General features: G+C 55.9%; 7 protein-coding genes across 7 annotated transcripts; 6 read left to right on the top strand and 1 right to left on the bottom strand.

Moving 5' to 3' along the window:
- Window positions 1–293: 293 nt before the first annotated feature.
- Window positions 294–1568, top strand: POSPLADRAFT_1129647 (hypothetical protein; the record flags this gene model as incomplete). The annotated part of the gene is made up of 7 exons (XM_024483861.1): window positions 294–401; window positions 455–646; window positions 703–731; window positions 802–909; window positions 975–1212; window positions 1265–1380; window positions 1439–1568. The coding sequence occupies 7 exons, from the start codon at window positions 294–296 to the stop codon at window positions 1566–1568; spliced, it is 921 nt and encodes a 306-aa protein (XP_024343604.1).
- Window positions 1569–2010: 442 nt separating this feature from the next.
- Window positions 2011–3504, bottom strand: POSPLADRAFT_1128891 (hypothetical protein; the record flags this gene model as incomplete). Its single annotated transcript, XM_024483790.1, has 3 exons — window positions 2011–2859; window positions 2922–3164; window positions 3238–3504. 3 exons carry the CDS (start codon window positions 3502–3504, stop codon window positions 2011–2013), a joined length of 1359 nt encoding a protein of 452 aa, XP_024343603.1.
- Window positions 3505–3885: 381 nt separating this feature from the next.
- On the top strand, window positions 3886–4203 carry POSPLADRAFT_1042118 (hypothetical protein; the record flags this gene model as incomplete). The annotated part of the gene is made up of 3 exons (XM_024478040.1): window positions 3886–3939; window positions 3997–4039; window positions 4106–4203. The coding sequence occupies 3 exons, from the start codon at window positions 3886–3888 to the stop codon at window positions 4201–4203; spliced, it is 195 nt and encodes a 64-aa protein (XP_024343602.1).
- A 785-nt stretch (window positions 4204–4988) lies between these two features.
- Window positions 4989–10119, top strand: POSPLADRAFT_1175499 (glycosyltransferase family 2 protein; the record flags this gene model as incomplete). Its single annotated transcript, XM_024488358.1, has 7 exons — window positions 4989–5388; window positions 5441–5698; window positions 5751–6324; window positions 6376–7853; window positions 7912–8806; window positions 8874–9117; window positions 9229–10119. The coding sequence occupies 7 exons, from the start codon at window positions 4989–4991 to the stop codon at window positions 9703–9705; spliced, it is 4326 nt and encodes a 1441-aa protein (XP_024343601.1). The 3' UTR covers window positions 9706–10119.
- Window positions 10120–10231: 112 nt separating this feature from the next.
- POSPLADRAFT_1096968 (hypothetical protein) lies at window positions 10232–10510 on the top strand (the record flags this gene model as incomplete). Its single annotated transcript, XM_024483138.1, has 2 exons — window positions 10232–10423; window positions 10475–10510. Coding segments are annotated over 2 exons (228 nt in total), but the record flags the coding sequence as incomplete, so codon positions are not given.
- A 1289-nt stretch (window positions 10511–11799) lies between these two features.
- Window positions 11800–12772, top strand: POSPLADRAFT_1042115 (hypothetical protein; the record flags this gene model as incomplete). Its single annotated transcript, XM_024478039.1, has 3 exons — window positions 11800–11824; window positions 11878–12507; window positions 12561–12772. 3 exons carry the CDS (start codon window positions 11800–11802, stop codon window positions 12770–12772), a joined length of 867 nt encoding a protein of 288 aa, XP_024343599.1.
- A 693-nt stretch (window positions 12773–13465) lies between these two features.
- POSPLADRAFT_1175493 (glycoside hydrolase family 20 protein) lies at window positions 13466–15604 on the top strand (the record flags this gene model as incomplete). The annotated part of the gene is made up of 2 exons (XM_024488357.1): window positions 13466–14063; window positions 14118–15604. 2 exons carry the CDS (start codon window positions 13466–13468, stop codon window positions 15602–15604), a joined length of 2085 nt encoding a protein of 694 aa, XP_024343598.1.
- Window positions 15605–15671: the final 67 nt, after the last annotated feature.

The following is a 15671-nucleotide window of genomic DNA, read 5'->3' as shown; positions in this document are numbered from 1 at the left end:
TTTGCAGGTGAAGTTCGAACGATTACTGTATATTATGAACGTGCCATGCACGCCGGGATTCGACTCATGTGAGATCCTCGAGGCCGCCCGGATCGGAGATTGCATTGTGTTGTGAAGCGCGTCTGACGTCCGGCGTCCATGACACGCGGACGCTGACCTGCGCGGCCGGCACTGCATCATGGCCGGTGACACATCCATCCCTTTTCAGTCCGCCCGACTCCCCGGCCGACGCAGTCACCAGCCCGCCCGCCCTCTCAGCCACACCCCGCCCCTTGTAACAATATACGTTCGGCATGGGGAAGACGCACCAGGTCCTCACAGCCCCCGCCCCGGCCACCGAGATCGGCCCCGTGCGCACGTACACCGCGGAGCAGCAGGACAAAATTAGAGCTCTGCGCGAGGTGCGTACTCCACACCTTTCTTCCCACCGGCCGCCAACGAACCGCTCCTACAGTATGCGGACACGCTGCTGCTTCCAGAGTCCGACTCATATCACGAGTGGGAGAAGCGCTGGCTCGACCGCTGGGACACCGTGCCCCGCTATATGCGCGCAGCCAAGTGGAACCTCGACGACGGCAAGCGGCGCATCAAGGGCACCCTCGAGTGGCGGCGCGAGTTCAAGCCCGACCTCATCCCGCCAGACGAGGTCAGCTGCGCTTCCCTCTGACTCCAGGCACTGACCGCCCTGATGCGCAACCCCAGGTCAGGATCGAGAGCGAGACGGGCAAAATGTGCGGCCCGGATCCCTGTGCATGCTTCTCTCCGCTCACGCTCACCGCCCCTTGCTTCGCGATGACGCAGCATCCTGAATGGCTTCGACAACCAGGGCCGCCCGATCCTCTACATGCGTCCCGGCCGCGAAAACACGGAGACGAGCCCGCGCCAGCTCCGGCATCTCGTCTGGTGCCTGTGAGTATCTCCTTCACCGTGCCAGTGCGGTCAGAGCGTGGTATAACGATAACGGCTGCTCCCAGGGAGCGCGCGAAGGACTTCATGCCGCCGGGCCAGGACTCGCTCGTGATCATCGTCGACTACAAGAGCACGACGCTGCGCACGAATCCGTCCATCTCCATCGCGCGCAAGGTGCTCACGATCCTGCAGCAGCACTACGTCGAGACGCTCGGCCGCGCGCTCGTCGTGAACCTGCCCATGCTGCTCAATTTCTTCTACAAGGGCATCGCGCCCTTCCTTGACCCCATCACGCGGGACAAGGTGTGTGCCCTGTATCTTCGGCAGCATGGCCCCCCGATGCGATCCTTTCCAGATGCGCTTCAACCCGGACCTCTCCGAGCTCATCCCGAAGGAGCAGCTCGACGCAGATTTTGGGGGCGATTTTGAGTACGAGTTCGAGCCCGTGAGCTACTGGGAGCAGGTTGTCTCGTGAGTCGGCCTCCGGTATTAGCATTTGCGTTGTATGGCTGATCAAGGGCTGCATCAGACATTGTCGCATTGCTTCCGACGGAACGCGTGTCGAGGAGCACAAACACGAGCAAGGGGAGCGGCCTGCTGACCGCGAGGCCGAGAAAGCGGACATGAGCACGGACGAGGTGGACAGCCCGTACGTATGATATACCTGGTGACGTGCATTTTCACACGGGCTAATGTCCTCGGGCGAATATATAGAGATCGAGAGGCAAACACAGCGAGACTGTCCGAGTCCGTGGAGGAGGTCGCCGTTGCTGCATGACGAGTCGTTGAGGCCATTTAATGTGCTCGTCGATAGATCACTGATTTAGTAGTCATATCGTATTTATTGCTTGCAATCGCAGATATCTTGACTTGTACTGCGTAGCATTGTTCCGCCCCTCTCACTATTTTCTCGCATTGTCCACTCAACACCGTCGATAGCAAAAATAGCTGAGTTCTGTTACAACTCCTAGAAAACGGCATCGACTACCACTGCCTCAGAAATGTTACTCTATAAGCGCGCCTCGCACGCACTTACAAGAGCCCAAGTAATGGACTTGAGAGGTCATAGTGCTCTGCGTAGATCTCAGTAACGGCCGAACTTCACGTTCGTCTACGGAGTAGAGCGAGCGCATGCTGTCCTGCACACGCAGCGTCGACAGCAGCCCACGAGTTGCCTACTCGTCTCACGACGACAGTGGGCGTCTTCACGTCCTCGTCATGCCCTAAGCCAAGCTCGCCGACTACCTGTCTACCCCACGCGTACATCGCGCCATCTCTAGTGATAGCCAGGTTGTTGTTCGTGCCGCAAGCTATGTGCACGACCGGGTCATCCGCGTCTGGGAACGCCACACGCGCCGGCTCAGGGAGGAAGCCGGGGAACGCGCGGTCCGCGAACGCAGGATCGTCGTCTGCGAGGCCCAGCTGCCCCTCGTCCGCGATCCCACACGCGTACACCCGCCCGTCCGACGTGCGGAACAGCGTGTGGTGGCTCCCGCCCGCGATCTGGACGACCGTCGCCCCGCCCAGCGCCGCCCTGTCCAGGCGCCGCACCCTGCGCGGCGCCGCGACGACCTGGTCGGCAGCGCCGCGGTAGCCCGTGCCTGTCTGGCCTCTGGCGTTGATGCCCCACCCCCAGACCGTCCCCGCGGCGTCGACGGCGAAGGCGTGGTTCTCCCCCGCGCCGACCGCGACGGCGGGCTGGGTGACGCGCCCGAGCACGATGCGGCGCGGCGCGGTCCCGTGCGCTCTGTGCCAGTCGAGCACGCGCCGGCCGAGCTGGCCGTGCGCGCCCGAGCCCATCGTGTACACGCTGCCCTGCGCCGTGAGCAGGAGCAGGTGGTCGTTCCCTGCGGCGGCGGCGACGATCTTCACACCTGCGAGGGCGGGAAGGAGGGTGGGTGTGAACTGGTGCATTGTGTTGGGGGAGAAGCCCACGGGGCCTTGTTCGCCCTGGTCATTGCGCTGGTTAGGAACACGCACGAGGTGGCAGCGCGAGAGTGCCTGTTACTGACTCGGAAGGTGCCCCAGACGCGCAGCGCGCCCGTGTCGCTGATTGCGGCGGAGATGCTGTCGCCCGCGACCACTTTGACCGCACGAAAGCGCTCATTGACGAGGCTTTGAATGGGTACGGGCACAGTGTTCGGCAGGTGTGTGGACTCGTCTATTTCCAATATTCGGGAGGGTTCTGCAGGATCGGTCGTGTGTATGGTGACTCGGCCGAGCGCAGCATTGTCGTTCGCGCCGCATGACCACACCTAGAGCAGCGGACACCCAGTGGACTAGCGGATTAGGCGTTGAAACAGGATTGCACGTTTGGCAGTAGCGTACCGTTCCCGTTTCATCTACCATGAGCGAGTGCATCCCGCCTGCGGCGACCGTCTCTAGTCCCGCACCAACGCCACCAAGCGCGTTCTCCGCCATCTTCTGTTCTACGTAACGGTTGCACCTTGGTTTACGAATGATGGGAATGTTCTCAGCCAGATCCAGGGATAGCCCAAGCTGTCCTGCGTCCCCGAGGCCCCAGCCAAAGAGCTGCGGGGCGGGACGGAGACCTGGCGGCGGGGTTGGGAGCGGGAGTGGGAGGAGCGGGTTCATGAAATCACCTCGGCGCCACAAGTAAGAGAACAAGCACCAATAAGTTGAATTCATTGGGTACCTGTAAGCTCTCCGAGTAGAGCGGGCCTGAGTCAGCGTATGGCAGTCCCGCAGTTCATCGTACTCTGGCTGTCATAATGCAGGGGGACTAAACGGATAGTAGTCCAGATACAAATTTAAAGCAGCCATTGCTAAGTGGAAACACCGAGCATAAGAATTTCGGTACACCAGTGGTATGGGGATGATGTTGTGCGAGACGGGCGCTTGGACCTACAAGGACCTATTTGCTATTATTTATGCAGCCTGGATAAGTCTTGTCCCATCACGCGAACAAATTTGGTTTCGATCATTGCACGCTCTACGTTCTCCCGTTCGCCCACCATGCATCTCATGTACACGCTCGATGAGAACGGCAGCAGAGTGTATACTCTGAAGGTGAGTAGCGTGTATCAGTCGCACCTTGCTCAGTAACATCTGAGACGGTACCTGCAGAAACTCACGGACTCGGGCAAGATTACCAAGTCTGCTCACCCAGGTTGGCACCCTGGTGCTGGTTTCCATCATCATGCGAATAGCTGATGGTTACGTTGTTGCGATACAGCCCGTTTCTCGCCTGATGACAAGTTCTCGCGGCACCGAGTGACGATCAAAAAGCGCTATGGCATCCTCCTGACGCAGCTCCCGGCCAAGCCGATGTAACGTCGGGCCTGGGAGTAAGACGGACGACATCACTCCAAAATTGGTGTGCGAGCACCGCAGCCGCTCCCCGCGGTAGACAGCGATAAGAGAATTGTTGGTCTCGAGGACCGCGATAGAGCGACCCCGCGATTGGACGCAGTCAGAGGGTGCTTGGGCGATGTAGAGAGGGGTTGCAGGCTGGGCTGCGGTTTGTAATGTGTGCTACGAAATGTGATGAGTATCGTGTGTCTGTATGCTATGGTATGGCTGATCGCTGAGTTGCTTCATGCCTTCGTCCCATGTTTCATGGCATGGAGTTATGGATGGGACCATTTACTCCACGAAGATGTCTGTATCGACGTCACTCATGCCACCCGCAACATTACCCGACGCCGTTACATATCAACAGCTAGGCTGGGCCATATCTGCAATGTGAGATGATGACTTTGGGCTTGCGCAAACTACTCGAACCACGTTCTCTGCGGGTTCCCTTCCGCGCTCAGCAGCGGTTCACCAGTTACTTTCGAGTATTTTCTATAGTATTGTACTACGTCGAAAGTATAGCATAAATCGCCGATACTAATAATTATTCACAGCAAGTTTGACGATAAGTCTAAAATGATTTCTTGCTGACAGCATAAGAATATTGCCTAAGATAGATTACGTGAGAACAGATTTGGCGAGGTCGCGGGCTGGCAGCAGACTTCGCAAGCATTCGTCGAGTTGTTCTCACGTTCTCTTTGCCTCATCCCTCCGCCCGCTCGCGACACTGCATGCGCTGACCCTCTCCGCCGTCTCCAGTAGCTATGGACCGTCGCGGCCAGCGTCCCCCGCGCTCAGCGAGACCACCTCAGCAGTCTCCCCCTGCCGACTACGAGCAGCATGGCCAGTACCGACCCCCATTGGCTCAGACTGGATCTTCCGCAGGCATCTCTTTTCGCGAGAATGAGACTGGCGATCGTCATGATACCTTAGATCCCGACCGTCAGCGGGCATACACTGCATACAATAACCAGCTTTTGTCGCCGGGCTCAGAAATGGATCCCGCGTATGCTGAGGCTGGCGGCGTCGGCGCGAACGTAGGGAGGAAGAAGAGTCTTGTCCGGCCAGACCGCGAGAAGATCGAGCCTGGTCACAGGCTATGGCACTACCGCAACCATGCCGCCCAGATGGAGGACGAGGGTGGCGGAAATGCTCAACCGTCTAGTACGTCCTGTCAACATGTGTACAAATCGTGCCGTTGACGCGCCCTCACTAGCCACTGGTAACGCTCCCCAGAGGGAGCAGCTCCGGCGTGGCAAGTCTATTCTCGGCCGAGAGGAAGATGTCCACGAGTCTGGCCTAGCTTTGTTCAAACGGGGCACGACCCTGCGTCGGAAGAAGGTACCCACAGCGCCGGTCTCCGAGAAGAAGCGCAGTTGTATGGACAAGTTAGGACCAGGTCCCAAAGGTCCCTGGTTCATGTACTGTTACATTATCACTTGTCTCGTTCCACCTCCATTGCTCCGGGCATGTGGTAAGTCCGCACCAACAGGTCTTCTCGTTGCGCGCTAAATATGTCATTTCAGGCATTCGCACACCGGAGCAGATTCGGGCATGGCGGGAAAAGATGGGCCTGATGACCATCATCGCCTGTCTCATGGCTGTCGTTGGTTTCATTACATTTGGTTTTACGCGAACGGTGTGCGGTACGCCGCCGAACCGGTACCACATAGGCTCAGTGGAGAACTCCTCAGTCATCATCCACGGATACGATTACGACTTTTCCGACTTCCACCATCCCGCAGTGGGCAACTTCGATGGCAATACAAATCCGCTTCTCGTGGGCAATTGGCATGCCGCAGGCGCTGACATCTCGTTCATGTTTCAGCAAACCGGTGGCTCGTGTTCCGGGTACTTTACCAAGGCGGGCGACTCCACGATCAACGGTAGCACCAAAGATCCAGAGTGGTACTTTCCGTGTAATGTCTTTCCTCAGGGTTCTACTGCCAACCCTAACGAGACAAACTACGGTTCCTCGACGACATGCCATACATCCTCGAGCGCGAGGCAGCAGCTTGCTTCTATGTCTCCCAAGGGCCAGGTTTACTACACGTGGGATGACCTCGCTGCTTCAGATCGAAATCTTGCTGTATATGATTCGTAAGTGGAATGACACGGGTTGCTGCAAATACTCATTGTGGCGTCTCTTAGAATTGTACTCGATTTTGACCTGCTCAAGTGGCTCAACACTAGCTACGTGCAGTACCCGTCGCTACTGGATGAACTCAAGCAGGCAAATGGGACGTTCAATGGCAAGGATCTGACAATGTGGTTCCAACGCGCGAACCAACACGACCTTGCTCTATGCTTGCAACAAGTCATCAAGGTCGGCTATATTGATACGGACACCATTGGTTGTGTCGCTTCAGAGATCGTGCTTTACGTATCGCTTGTGTTCATTATCGGAGTGGTCGGCATTCGGTTCGCCATCGCTATATTCTTCTTCTGGTTCATCTCTTCAAAAGTCGGAAACTACGGCAACGAGACCTATCAGCAACGCCGTCAGCGCATGATGGAGATCGAGGACTGGACGAACGACATTTACAAGCCTGCCCCGAGCGGTTATCGACCCAACGTGTACAAGAACGGTGTCGCGAAGAACGCGAAGAGGAAAACTTTTCTGCCGAGTACTTCGCGGTTTACGCCGGCGGAGACCATGATCAAGGGCGGCATGGGGGGTCGTACATCGACTGCATACGGCATGCTCGAGCCCATCCCGTACAAGAGGGCCGGGACGACGACGAGCATGTACGGCTCAAATAGCGGCAAGAGCCTCTCCAAGCTCGTCCCTCCCGACACGCCCGGTTACCGCAACTCCAAGAGTTCGATCTCGCTCGCAACCGATGGGACGCGCAACCTGTTCACAGATAGTCCTTGTCCATTCCCACTACACAACGTCGTCCCGCAACCTCCGCCTGATTACGAGCCGTTCAACTTCCCGCTGGCACACACCATCTGTCTTGTCACCGCCTACTCCGAGTCCGTGGAAGGTCTTCGCACGACGTTGGATTCGCTCGTGACTACCGACTACCCGAACAGCCACAAGGTGATCCTGATTGTCGCCGACGGTATGGTAAAGGGTGCAGGGAACTCTATGACGACACCGGAGATCTGCATTACCATGATGAAGGAATTTATCACCCCACCAGAGGAGGTTGAAGCGCACTCGTACGTCGCCATTGCCGATGGCCACAAGCGGCATAATATGGCAAAGGTCTACGCCGGCTACTACGACTACGACAATGCCACAATCGAGATCACTAAGCAACAGCGCGTCCCGGTCATCCTTGTCGCGAAGGTCGGCAACCCGCTCGAGGCCGGTGAAGCGAAGCCGGGCAACCGAGGAAAGCGCGACTCGCAGATCGTACTCATGTCGTTCATGCAGAAGGTCATGTTCGACGAGCGTATGACAACATTCGAATACGAATTCTTTAACTCGATCTGGCGCGTCACGGGTATCAGCCCTGACCGGTACGAGATGGTGCTATGTGTGGATGCCGACACCAAGGTATTCCCGGATTCCCTCAGTAGGCTGGTCGCATGTATGGTACAGGACTATGAGGTCATGGGTATTTGCGGGGAGACGAAGATCGCCAATAAATCCGAGACCTGGGTTACCATGATTCAAGGTGCGGTATACCGACTTCTTGATATGAAATCACAGATCTGACCATCGCTTCTTCTCAGTCTTCGAGTACTTCATCTCGCATCACATGACAAAGGCCTTCGAGTCGACGTTTGGCAGCGTCACTTGTTTGCCCGGCTGTTTCAGCATGTACCGTATCAAGTCTCCCAAGGGCGAATCTGGCTACTGGGTCCCTATCCTGGCTAACCCTGACATCGTCGAACACTACTCCGAGAACATTGTTGACACCTTGCATAAGAAGAACCTGCTGCTGCTCGGAGAAGATCGATACCTCACGACCTTGCTTCTGAAGACGTTCCCGAAGCGGAAGAACATCTTCTGCGCATCCGCGGTTTGCAAGACGATCGTGCCTGACACCTTCGGGGTTCTTCTGTCACAACGTCGTCGGTGGATTAACTCAACCGTGCACAACCTGGCCGAGCTTGTACAAGTCAGGGACATGTGCGGCACTTTCTGTTTCTCCATGCAGTTTGTCGTGGGTATGGAGCTTGTGGGCACACTTGTGTTGCCTGCTGCCATCTCGTTCACACTATACCTCATCATCGAGTCTATTGTCCCGCATCATCCTAACACGACCATCCCGCTCGTGCTGCTCGCCATGATCCTTGGTCTTCCGGGCGTCCTCATCGTCGTCACATCTTTCAAGGTCGCATACGTCGGATGGATGGTCATCTACCTTCTCTCCCTCCCCATTTGGAACGGTGTTCTACCAGCTTATTCATTCTGGCACTTTGACGACTTCTCATGGGGTCAAACGCGAATGGTGGCGGGCGAAAAAGCTGGTGACGCCGGCCACGGCGACAAGGAGGGAGAGTTCGACTCAACACACATCGTCATGAAACGCTGGGCAGAGTTCGAGCGCGAAAGGCGCTGGAAGAGTGGCAGCCAGTCAAGAGACTCTACGGTCTTCGATTATCGCTCGAACTCGCCGAAGAGGTACGCTGCATCTTAGTTACATGCATTATTGGCTGACCAGATCACGCATTGCCAGGGATGGCAGCAGACGTCCGTCACTGTCGTCGACAGCCGAGTACCCGAACGTGCTGCCGCAATTCGATTCTGATACATACGAGTCATCGAGCTTTGCCCCGCCCCGCCCACGGAAAGATAGTAGCCAGCTACTCATGCTTCCTGCGCCGCTGTCTGTCAACCGTACGCCCGCGTCAGTAGCCACCGCATCAGTGACCACGTCTGGTGTCTCCCGCTCCAGTGATGAGGGGTCCGATCTCGGCTCATCGCGCGGGCTTGTCTCCAGCCCACAGGAGTACACAGATCTCCACGACGCGATGTCTCCACGGTCGTTCGGACAGCCACAGGAACAATACGGACAGCGCCACTCACAACAGCAGTACCAACAGCAACATGCCCATCAGTCATACTCCTCGCAGCAATATGCACAACCGCAGTACCCCCAAACACAACCATTTGAGGCTCGTGTCGCTCGAACCGCGACGGCGAACAGTGGCGCGATACGCCATGCGACGAGTCCTACTCAGTATCCGGGCGAGACCTACAATCCCTACGGTAACCAGGGTGGCTACATTGACGAGCCGTATTCTCCCTTCGCCACAAACGAGCCCGATGAGATATCGCCCGTATCTCCCCCACCACCTCCAAAGCCTGCGCCGACGAGGTCTCGAGGAGTTAGCTTGGCTGACAACGGCCCCACACCTGGACCAGGAGGAGTGCGGAGAGTGTCAAGACAGACGGGCCGTCGTGCATCGGCCCAAGCGCCTCAAGCGCCTGCGCAGAACCGTTACTCACGGTCATCGACGTCGCCTTATGGCAACCTTCCGCCGGGTGCTGCACCGCCACAACAAGGCTACGGCTATTGATTGCGTGCGTACATCTCGTGTACTATATGGCCAGCATGACTAGTCCACGGACCGCCTGTCCTTCCTGGATTCAACGCCCTCTTTTCGCAGTGAACTGACTTGAACTTTTTATATTTGTCTTTATCGATGACCTTCCCTTCGTGATCGGTGCACATGGACCACTTGATCGTTCGCTCGACGTTCTGCAATCTTATGATCTCTGTACACGACTTACGAGCAGTATGGGCTCACCAGCTACCTCCGGACATCCTGCATAGCAACTACATACTATAGTCGCTTACCTTTATAATCACATTCCACGGACCTGATGTTCAATGTTGCTTAGCCATGAGATTCCAAGCTAGGACTGGCATGTACTCTTATGGGCAGAATGACAGGATAAATTGCGGAAGCCATTATGATCTTCTTGGACAACACCCTTGAAGGATTTGCAGGTTGCACGCCCGTCAATACGGACCTCAGCAAGATTAAATGAGTGTCGGATCAGGTCCCCTATGCACCCGACGCCCTCCACAGTCGCAGCAAGATGGTCAAGTCTAGGGAAGATGTCATCACCAGGTTCCATGAACAGGTCAACATGTCCGTAGACGAGCTACAGAAGTGGCTCGACGACCCCAAGAGCAAAAAGGCGGGCACTGGAGTGGGCATAGAGAGCGGCCACAAAATCATCGAAATTCTGAAGAAAAATCCAGACAAGGATCCGGAGAAATACGACGAGGTAAAGGCCGCGTTCTCTCGAGAAGGAATGTGTTGTTATTACGAACTGTAGGAGGACATCGAACACATGCGCAAGGTTGTCTCGTACGTGATCTTCTTTGTGGTAGTATTCTTGTCACCGAAGGCTTGCTTGGTACGCACAGATACAATAGCCGTCATCTCGCGCAAGAGGACCATCTCAAAGATACAAAGACGAGAGAAGAGCTTGAGAACACAAAGAGCACTATTAGGTTCGTAACTTCGTACACTGCGAAACACGGGAGATGCTCACCGTACTGCTCGTGTTAGCTTGAAAAACTGGGGGCATGTAAGCATAACGAAGAGTTCTGCACCCGGCAGCGGGAATTGAGCCTCCCAACGTCTAGGATCCCATAAAGACCCTGGGCGGGCGAGATGACGAAGACACGGCCCCGAACATCAGGAACAATGCAAAGACAAGCGAGCAGCTGAAGGACAAGAAGACTGATGGCAATACAGAGGCGGACGATGAGCAGACCCAGGGTGCGAAGCGCAAGCTCGCCGAGCGCGATGGAGATGGAGATGAGGATGAGAAGGAGCGTACAGCTGAAGAGGAGAGCGACGACGGCGACGTTGAAAGCGATGCCGAGCAGCGATCTAGGAAAAAGTCGAAGACAGCGGAAAGTTTTACGGAGACTGAAGACGATACCCCAGAGGACGTGTAGACGTGTAGACAAGCCCTGCTTGGTACATCCCTGTCGTATGCGTGGTCTGCCGCCCAGTGCTTGCTGGTAGCACAATGTTTGTTGATTTGGGTGATAAGTCTGCCTCCATGAGCGACAGTTGCATACCTAGCGCGGCACAGGAGTTAAGATTCCTGCTGTGCTAAGTACTTGCTTTTGGAGACAAAAATTCTCGACGAGACCAAGCACCAGAAAGTGCCTCGAATCGTGGATTGTAGAAACGAAGGCAAGGTCAGAACGGAACTACATACGTTTAGGTGCACTTGTCGCAGGGTCGAAGTCTTGACTTTAGCTTGCGCACTCGATGGACATAGAATATCAACGACTTCATTGAACATTGACTGTGCCGTACGTACGTATGTGAGTACAATTGAGAAAAAATGTCACAGGAGTATGTCGACATGCCGCAACATAAAGTAATGAATCACGACACTTCCTAACCTGCTTAGCCGTAGCCAAATCTCGAGAGAACAGGACTCGAGAGAGTCACTGGCACTGTCTCAACGGTCGAGCGTTCTGACATCGAGCAGCGTGGCATATCTCTCTGAGAGAGAGGAAGAGGCGCGAGACGAAGGATTTTATAGGGTTCTGCGCACGTTCCCACGGTCATAGGCCATTTTACTCGGCGTCTCCGACACCGAGGACTACAAGCTCGACATCGCGGACGACGGCAGCCATGTTGAGGGCGCGTCTTGCACAATGTACGAATTCACAGCCACTTTCCGTTGTCCTGTTGTACTCATCTCTTGTCAAGGCTCACGCGCGGTGGCGTCTTCGAGCACGGCGCACACCCCGTCATCGTCACTGCACACATCCGCCGTCCTGCAAGCCTCCGCTCTCCGCAAGCGTAAGTCACGAGTCGCGGAGAAGGCCAACATCGAAAAGCGTGATGAACGCGAGCGCGCCGCGCAGGCCAACCGCCCCCACGTCGTGCTCGGTTACCGCCCAGGCGACGAAGTCAAATGGCAGAGCTGCGACCTCGCTCGGGTCATCGTCACTGAGCGCGACATCCTGGCAGCACCTATCCCGCCCATGGAGCCGCCTAAGAGCGACAAGGACGTGCACCCTCCGGCGTACATGAACTATGGTGTCGGCCCCACAGAGAAGGAACTCCTGTTCGATGTATTGCCGACGCTGTCTGTGCAGGGCACGGCCCTCCGGCGGGAGGCGGTCCTACGGATGTCAGCAGAAGAGCCGCGCTTTGACATAAACAAGATACACAGTGACCAGTTCCTAGAGACGCAGAAGGCGATTCAGCTTACGCGGCTCGTGGACCTGCGGAATGCGAATGCGAGGGGCATTGCATACGAGAACCGCAAGCGGATCGTGGCCGAGTTCTCTGAACCAGAGAATCCGACGGATACCGGACGGCCCGAGGTTCAAGGTATGCACTTCCTCCATGTCCGTCGGTGACGGCCTCTTATTCACGTCTCTTAGCTGCCCTTCTGACGCTCCGAATACGTACCCTTTGGGAACATTTGAACAATTTCAAGAAGGACATCAGTAATCGCCGTAGCTTGCGGAGACTTATCCATCAGAGAGCCAAAGTGTTGCGCTACCTCAAGCGGCTGGATAGGGACCGATACGACAATGTCCTAGGGCGCCTCGGTCTGGAACCGGAGAGCGTTGAGGGCGAGCTGGTGGTCTAATGTGGTCCATTAGGAATGTGTTTTACACAAGATGCTTCTAATATAGGTCCCATGGCTCTTAGATTGTCATGTCTTTGAGTGTCCAGAAAACGGCTAGAGCCACGAGTAAGATATATTGCTAACGTCTCGTCTCCCTTCTAGACACAAATGTCAAGTCTCAAGGAATACTTTGATCCAGGCAATCTCTGACGTGCCTATCGCGGTTGAAACCCGCCTACAGAGCGTCGCTGGTGGTGGGAACAGACGTACTTGCTCTTCCCGTTCTATGGCCCCTGACTTCCCTGACTTACCTTGTTGCATACGGTTGACTTTCTCCGTGAAAGCAAGTGGTGCAACTAAGCGACGTGAGCTCAAGATACTTATATTCTGAACCGTCTTGCTTCATTTCTCATCGACCAAGCATTAGACATGCTCGCAGGTCGGTCTTAACGATATTAAAGTCCGCTCTCCTTCAGTCCCATCAGAAATCCTGGCAACTGTTCTCGTTCCCGGGCCGCATGGTCTGCGTTCGCATGGTGTTATCGGGCTTGTGACATTGAATGCGAGCGGGCATCGTCGACCATCGCTCTGCCGGACATAATAGGCGTGAGTGATCACGGAAATGCGTTGTTCGCAGGCTAGAAGCAACCCCCAGCGGACCTCCCACAGCTTAGTGGACTATAGACCCCGTGCACGATAGCAGATCTAGCGGCCATGGTGTCGTTGCTGGCTGCAGCAGTCTGCTTCTGGATTAATACTCTCCTGCTTTGTTCGCATGCGCTCGCCGCAAGCCTGCAGCCTCAAATCCCCTCCATTGCGTCATTCACGTCCGCTGGAGACAGTTTCCAGCTCTCTCCTAATGTCCGCATCATCGTCGACAGCGCGCATGGCCTTGAAGGAGCGCCATCTGCATTGTCTTATGCCCAGACATTTCGCTCAGACCTTATGAGTGTTGCGGGCTTTGCTCACGTACCGCCTGTGGAGGTGCTTCCCGGAGGCACTGGGTTCGCCGGTGCACCCGTCATCTATATTGCGATCGATCCGACGATGCAATTCGCGTTATACAACGGCGAACCCACGCTGGAAGGCTATGACTTTGAGATCACTGAATACACTTACACGATCAAGGTTGCCGCTGCCATCGGCGCGTGGTGGGGCGCTGTGACCATGCTACAGCAGGTAGCCCTAACGGCCGTGGCTGGAGGGACGAACATCTCGCTCCCAACAGGCGCAGGATCAGATTCGCCTGGCTGGGAGGTCCGCGGGTTCATGCTCGACGCTGGTCGGCACTGGTTCGACACCGCATTTCTATGTGAGTCATTTCTAGCATGCTAGCGATTACTTGAGGCTGATTCCGAACGCGCAGCCGAGCTTTGCATATATGCATCTTTTTTCAAGCTCAATGAGTTTCACCTACACGCATCAGACAACTTGTGGAACCCAGACTTCCTCTACGGAACTGGGAACGAAGGTTGGAAGGACCTGTACGCAGCATTCCGCTTCCAACCTCCCCCTGGCTCCCCGATCGACGGTCTCGTACCCAGGCTTAACGAAAGCTGGCCGGAAAACGAATTTCTCATGTTCCAGCAGACATGCTCGGAACACGGCGTCACTGTCATTCCCGAGATTGACACACCTGGCCATTCGCTCGCGATTACGCAATGGAAACCGGAATTGATGCTCAGCGGCCAGCCAGACCTGCTGAACCTGTCGTACCCCGCGACCATTCCGGCGATCAAGTCCATCTGGCAGCAGTTCCTGCCCTGGTTCACCTCGTCCGAGGTTTCCATTGGCGCGGACGAGTACGACGCATCTCTCGGCGACGCCTACGTCTCTTTCGTTAATGAGATGTTTGGCTTCATGCAGGCCGAGGCCGGCAAGTCCATACGCATCTGGGGCACCAATGAACCCAGCACAGAGATCATCTCCAAGAATATCACCATTCAACACTGGGACTTCCCTGACGCGGACATCCCAGTACAGCTTCTCGCCGCTGGATACAACGTGATCAACTCGGAGCAGGCCTTCCTCTATCTCGATGGGAAGTACTCTGACGGCGGTGTGTACCCCTACACGCTAAGCCTCGACCTCATGTTTAGCGGAGCGCCCGACGGCGGAGGGTGGGCACCCAATATCTTCTCGCCCAATGACCCAAGCAATAACACATCCCCGAACGAGCTGCACCTGCGCGGCGGGATTATGGCCCTCTGGTCTGACTGGGGAAACAATGCAACGACCATGCTCGAGGACTACTATCAGCTCGCACAGAGCCTTGCAGTCGTTGGCGAGAAGACATGGGCGGGCTCTGGCATGCGCGCGTCCGAGCTCTCGCGCGCTGAGTTCGAGGCCGCGTACCCGATCCTAAACGCAGCCGCGCCAGGCCAGAACCTCAACCGCGTCGTGCTACCGGAGTATGGCGATGTCGTGTACAAATATCCGTTCACGTACAATACGCTCACAACACCATATGCATCTGTCGGTCCACCATACACTCTGCAATTCAGCGTCATGCCCGACACCCATAGCTCTAATGCAGACTTCTTGTTCTCTGGGGAGGACTCGAAGCTCTACGTCGCAAACCTGACATTCGAGGCAACCGGGCAGCTGTATCCGCTCGGATATGTACTCCCCGTCGGAACTTACACCGACGTGGAGATCCACGCCACTGCGGATTACACATATGCAATCATCAACGGGGACGAGGGCAATCCGCGGTACTGGTACACGGTCATGGACATCTGGGGAGAGTATATGGAGGTGGCCAATATGTCTTTCGCAGCTCCGGCGCAGCAGATTGGTGGCGAAGGCTTCGTAGGATCTGTCAAGGATGTTGTACTCACTTTGGGTGTTTGAGCAATGCATGACCACCGTTCAAATATACATAGCATATGCCATAGGATTGTTAGCATGTGGAAGCATG

The sequence above is a fragment of the Postia placenta genome, assembly GCF_002117355.1.
Source record: "Postia placenta MAD-698-R-SB12 unplaced genomic scaffold POSPLAscaffold_1, whole genome shotgun sequence".
Lineage (NCBI taxonomy): Eukaryota > Fungi > Basidiomycota > Agaricomycetes > Polyporales > Adustoporiaceae > Rhodonia > Rhodonia placenta.
The sequence above is the reverse complement of the archived record's forward strand: the minus strand, read 5'-3'. Positions and strand labels throughout refer to the sequence as shown.